Here is a 6,080-nt window from a genome sequence, read left to right on the forward strand (position 1 = left end):
AACGACGAAGTTGAAAACACGCACGCACACACAGACATATATATATATATATATATATATATGCTCATTGCGGTAGTACGATTGCACCAACTAGTACATGTGAGAAGTACAGTGCTGTACTCCATAGTAAAACATTTAATAGTCCACCATTATTTGAGACTGGTGGACCTAAGCCACAATTCTCTGACGTGAAATATTAACGTTCCAGAAGGTGGAGTGGAGTGGAATGAACTTCACCCTCTGAAGCGGTATTATTTAGAGTACAACGTCTACTGAAAACGTGGGATTCAAGAATAACTGAAATAATTAAATGAATAATTGTATTGGGTTATTCACAGGAACGGGTCCTTCTACCATGTACAGACGCTGCAGGGGCCCTGTTGCGTGCGCCCATGCAGCAGCAGAACAGAAGCAACTGCCTCGTGTTATTTTTTTTCGCATTGGCAGCCAACGACGCAAGAGGCGCTCCGCTCTGGGCCTGCTGCACGTACACCCCAGCAGACCGCCTGCCAAGCAACAAAGCAGCAGCAGGTGGAAGCCGCAACGACTAATTCTGTTCAATCACCTCCTCCCTGCCTGCAAGCCAGCTGAGAAGACCGGAGCCAGCTAACTAGCTAGCTGTCGGGCTCCACGCATGCGTGCACATGCATGCGTGCATGCATGTGCGTAAGTGCTTCAAGGCTGTTGCAGCAACAGCAGCGGCCGTCGCCAACGAAGCGCATGCGTCTTAACTTTTCTTGCTGAGTGAGGATGTTGCGGGTGGTTGTTTTTTATCCTTTCAACACTTGTCGCCCTTCTATGTGCTCACCCTTTCCGTGCACCACTCAGTCTACGCCCTCAAGACTCCCCGAGCTGCGGCGGCTGTTCTTTACTGAAAATCCTGCAACGCAGCAACCCACCAACATCCGCCAGCGCCTACTTGATTGTAAGAGTTGTGCAAGATGCAAGAAACACACGCTTATACTGCAGAAAGGAACAGCAATGACGCCCAAGAAAATAACTGTTAGCACGACTGTAAATATGACAGAAATATGACAGAAAGAAGGCAGATGAGCTTGTTATTCTTTGGTAATGATAAAAACAAGAACAGAACATTTGCACACGGGAACGCTACCACTAGTAACTCTTACGAAATACGCACAAGCAAATGCAGCACGAAAAAAGGAAGTCGTGCTGAAGGATAAAACGAACAAATAGACAACCAAAGAAAAGAGGGATAGTGGTTCGGACAACTCCACAACGAGATGCATACAGCAGTTGAAGACAAAAAAACAAAAACATACAGACTACGGATAGAGGCCGGAGACAACCAAAAGACAGACAAATGCACAACAGGAAAGCAGACAAAAACAGGCAGAGAACATGAATACAACAACCGCAGAGACAAAGCGAAACAACGGAGGGGGAAAGGCAAAGACAAAGCCGGCAACCAGCCACGGAATGAAAATAAAGACGAAGAGAGCACAGCAATATGCCCGAACGGACAAATAAAATAAAACAACACAACTTCGGATAGCCTACCCAGCAAACTTGGGTCTACAGGCCGCCCCTGCGGCTTCTTTTTGCGGGATCTTCCTTTGCCCTGAATCGCCTCCCAGCTTGCTGCTGATGCTGCATACAAAACAAGGATAACATCATGTGCACGTGTGCATGCATGCACGGTTGCCTAGATGCACAGAATCATGCGCATTTGTTTCATTCTAACGCCATCTTCTCGAGGTCTTCAACCTATCCCCTAACAAAAACTAGGTAACGCACGCATATGACGTTTTGTTTACTTCTTGGCTCATGCCTGCTAATGCTGCGAGAGAACAAAAAAGGGGGAAAGAGGCAAATTAACACACCTTGGGGCCCCCCCTTGTCGTCCTGGGGCCTCTTATTGTATTTGTCATTGGTCATTACGAAATTCTCCGCAAAAAGCCGCAAATTTTTGTGGCTGGGAAAGCTTTCCAGCAGAAACTCCTCCACCTCCAGCGGGTTCTGCGGTGTATGCACACCCCAAAGCAAATGCACCCATCACAACACCTCAGCACTGCATGCAACATGTATTATTTACGAGCTGAAACCTTCGCTTGCAATATCTATTCACCTACGTACGTAGAGCGCCAGCAACAATGCCAGAAACACGGAGAAAGGACACACATACGTAAAGAGAACGAAACAAAAACACAAAAACCCAAGCATAGCAAGCTAAAGAGCAAGCGAAACGGGATGAAAGAAAGAAGAATCAAAGGAGCCGCGAGAAGCTGCAGCTGTCTACCCACCTCCATCGTGGCTAAATACTCGAGGATTGGAACGTCTAGCGGCAATTCGCATTCTGCAAGGAGGCAATTCCACTCTGGCGGCGGAAACAAACGAAAGAAGCAAAACAAAACGCAAAACAAAACGAAACATGAAACAAAAAAGCATGGCAAGATGAGATGCAAAACAAAGGACAAAGGCAGCATTAGACGAGCAGCAAACAAAACACACAACAAGTAGAGCTATGAAGCCAACGAAACGCAAAAGAGAATGAAGCATGCAGAAAACCAAACATAAACAAACTATACGTGAGACAAACAACAGAAAACAAAGTGAGACATAAAATAAAACAGGACGGAGAAAGGGAAATGAGGCAAACAAAACAAAACAGTGTGCGAGATGGAAAAAATACACAAAAATGGGATATGAAACAAAGGTGGCAACCAACAACAACATATCTCGACGACAGCCAGGCTTCTTCCTCTTAACAGAACAATCCACTTAAAAGCACAAAACCCAAAGCAACATCTTCCAAATGTCATGCTTCTTTCTTCTGTTTTGTTCGCCCCAACTCTACAGTACCGGCTTGCTTCTGCTGTCTTTCTTGGTCTGTCTCTGTTTCTGATATGCAGGTATCTCTGTTTCTGCATCTACTCTCTGCCCCTTAAGCACTCCTCAGTTTACTATCTCTATCTATTATCACTATTATTGCTGCTATTATTATATATAATATTTATAATATATTGCTTTACACAATCCTCCCCCCGTTAACCGCCACTCACCCTGCAGCTGAGCCGCGGCCCGCTTCGGTGTCTCCTTTTCCGTTGATGTTACTGCTGCAGCTGCAGCAGCAAGAGCAAGCACAATCCTGCATAGTATATGTCTATACTCTCCCTTCCCCCCGTGAACCAGAGGCAGCAGCAAGGTAAACAGCAGCGCGAGCAACAGCGGCACCACCAGGAGCAGTAAAGACCCTTACCAGAAGGTGCTGCGGCGATGGAAGGAAACTCCGCTTCCGCCGACCGTCCTGTGCATACACAGCGCAGCCCTACCTAGCGTACATGCATGCTTGCACACATCCACGGATGCAAGCCCCGGTACGCTAAGGCCCAATCGGCACTACGCTGGAGTTATGCAGTATTATTATGCAGCTCAAAATACACCTCAAACCCACCTGCTGCAGAGGAGGCTCCAGAACTCCGTGCTGCTGCTGCCGCGTTCTTCTTCACAGGCGTCGCAAGCGCATTTCGCTGCTGCTGCTGCTGCTGCTGCAGCTGCTGCTGCTGCAGCTTTTGCTGCTGAATGGGCGTGGGCGGGGGAACAGAAGCAGCCAGGCCTTTGGGGGCCCCCTGAGACCACGCCGTTGCCCCCAGAGGCAGCGCTGCGCTCTCTTTTTTGCTGTTCACAGCAGCAGCCGCAATGAAATCTTGCAGCGATTGCGTGTTGCCCTTCACCTTCCCCTTCGTTCCGGCTCCCCCCTTGCGTGCGGCAGCAGGTGCTGCTGCTTCGGCCCCCGTAGCCGAAGACGGAGTCCTCGCAGCAGCAGCAGCTGAAACTGCTGCTGTTGCAGCTCCCGCTGCGGGTGCTGCTGCTGCTGCTCCAGCCGCTGCTGCTGCAGGAGCAGCACCAGCACCAGCAGGCGTCAATACAGGCGGAGTTGCAGCACCGCTGCCGTACGTGTTTGCTGCTCCTTCAAGCAAATCAGGGAAGTCTTCAGATGAACCAACAGAAGCCCCCAACGCCGCCGGGGTGCCCCAGCCAGAGACGCTCTGTCCGTTGCTGTCCTTCCGCTGCATTGTTGCCCAGCGCAAACGCGCAGCAGCTGCTTCCTGCTGCTGCTGTTGCTGCAGCAGCAAAAACCAAACACGAACGCACACACACGCAGCCCCAGGGAGAACGTAATAAAAATGCATACAAAGGAAACACACAGATGCTGCTGTTCCTGCCGCTGCTGCTGCTGCTACCGCGCAAAGCGAAAGGGAGGAGAAGCGTGCTGCGGCAGAGCAGCAGGTGGATAGCAGACAGCAACAGCAGATGATGCAGCAACCGGGAAGGCGGCTCTAGCCATTAGCAAAAGTAGCAGCAGCAGCACGAGCAATAAGTGCTGCGTGTCTTACAGCCTTCAAGGCAGCTTCCTCTTCCTTCCTTCTCTCTTCTTCCTCTCGTGACTGTTCGGCGCTCTGCAGCTCCATCACTTCTTTCAGCGTTACATTTGGTCTATTTGCTGCAGCAGCAGCAACAGAGACCCAGGGGGCAGGGCCCCCGAGAGCAGGGCGCCGCTGCTGCTCCCCTGAGGCGCCCTCTCCAGCCCCACGCTTTCCCTGCTGCTGCTGCTGCTGCGGCGGCTGCTGCTGAGGCTGTGACTTAGAGGCCTTCGCCTCAGGCCCCTCCTGCTGCTGCTTATCCTGCTGCTGCTGCTGCTGCTGCTGTCTTTGCTGCTCCTTCTTGCGCTGGCCTTTGTGGCCTGCTACCTCCCACCCACCCTTTGCTGCTTCTGCTGTAGAACCAGCGACAACCGCTGCTGCAGGGGCTTTCGCCTTGCTGCTACTAGCAGGGGTCTTGTCCTGGGGTGCCCTGGGCTGCTTCTCACGGGAGTGCTGCGGCTTGTCCTGTTTCTGCTGCTGCTGCTCCTGCTGCTTTGCCTGACGCTGCTGCTGCTGCTCCTGCTGCTTAGTCTGGCGCTGCTGCTGCTTCTCCTGTTGTTTCTCCTGCTGTTGCTGCTGCTGCTGCTGTCTCTTATCCTTCTCTGCTGGCTTCTGCTGCTGTTGTTTCTCCTGCTGCTGTTTCTCTGGCAGTGTCTGTTGCTTGTCTTGCTGTTGTTGCTTGTCTTGCTGCTGCTTTTCAAGCTGCTGCTGCTTCTCTTGCTGCTGTTGCTTCTCCTGCTGCTGTTGCTTCTCCTGCTGCTGTTTCTCTGGCAGCTGCTGCTTCTCCTGCTGCTGCTGCTTTTTTTGTTTCTCTTGCCGACAGGACTCCTCCATTGTGGCTGCCCATGTCTTGGGCGCAGCAGTTGCAGGTGCTTGCTGCTGCTGGTGTTGCTTTTGATCTTCATCGCTCGAAAGCAGCTGCTTTGTGTGCGGCTGCTGCTGCTGCTGCAGTTGCTCCAGCTGTCGCTGCGTCTCCGTCAGTCTATCGGCAGTCCAGCCCAGGGTGTTCTGCTGCTGCTGTAGCTGCTCCTCTGTCACCTCCGTCTGCTGCTGCGGCTTCTGCTGTTGCTGCTGCTCTCGCTGTTGCCCATGTGGGCCACCAATACCCAGGAGATTTTTAAGGGTGGAAGTCATCTGCGCCGCACGACCCACTACAAGTCCTTGCTGCTGTTGCTGGAGTTGATGCTGCTGCTCATGCTGCTGCTCCTGCTTCTGCTGCTGGTGCTGCTGCTGCTGGTGCTGCTGCTCATCTGCGGGCCCCGCTAGAGGCGGCCGGTGCATCGCGTCCGCTGTCTGTTGCTGGAGCATGAACAAGGGTTGCTGCTGTTGCTGCTGTTGCTGCTGCGGTTGTTCATGTGCGTGGAGAGCAAAATGGCCCAGATCTGCTGCAGCTGCAGCAACGCGAAGTTGCTGCTGTTGCTGCTGTTGTTGCTGTTGCTGCTGTTGCTGCTGTTGCTGATGGTGCAACGGCAGTCCCGCGCGTCGCATCCACGCCTCCCACGCCGCCGCGTCATCTGCCCCCACAGCAGCAGCAGCAGCAGCAACTGCAGTTTGTGCTGCTGCTGCTGCTGCTGATATGTCATCAGCACCACGAGATACAGCAGAAGAAGACCTTCGCTCTGCAGGCGCCCCTAGCCCAAAACTCCCCTGTTCTGTCTCAGCAACCCCAAGGGGCCCCCCGGCCCCCCCCCCCCC

The 6,080-nt window shown here is 52.5% G+C and overlaps 1 protein-coding gene across 1 annotated transcript in view; it reads right to left on the reverse strand.

Moving 5' to 3' along the window:
• Nucleotides 1-824: 824 nt before the first annotated feature.
• The window catches only part of EAH_00020370 (grb10 interacting GYF protein, putative), a gene marked incomplete at both ends in the record, with an annotated part of 11,561 nt that continues 6,305 nt past the window's right edge, over nucleotides 825-6,080 (reverse strand). Inside the window, 8 exons of the mRNA XM_013397178.1 lie at nucleotides 825-880; nucleotides 1,522-1,611; nucleotides 1,845-1,980; nucleotides 2,265-2,338; nucleotides 3,024-3,083; nucleotides 3,221-3,268; nucleotides 3,416-4,085; nucleotides 4,359-6,002. Coding sequence (XP_013252632.1) covers nucleotides 825-880; nucleotides 1,522-1,611; nucleotides 1,845-1,980; nucleotides 2,265-2,338; nucleotides 3,024-3,083; nucleotides 3,221-3,268; nucleotides 3,416-4,085; nucleotides 4,359-6,002 — 2,778 coding nt within the window. The remainder of the gene's footprint in view (nucleotides 881-1,521; nucleotides 1,612-1,844; nucleotides 1,981-2,264; nucleotides 2,339-3,023; nucleotides 3,084-3,220; nucleotides 3,269-3,415; nucleotides 4,086-4,358; nucleotides 6,003-6,080) is intronic.

Source organism: Eimeria acervulina, genomic scaffold (assembly GCF_000499425.1).
Source record: "Eimeria acervulina Houghton genomic scaffold, Eah_scaff140, whole genome shotgun sequence".
Lineage (NCBI taxonomy): Eukaryota > Apicomplexa > Conoidasida > Eucoccidiorida > Eimeriidae > Eimeria > Eimeria acervulina.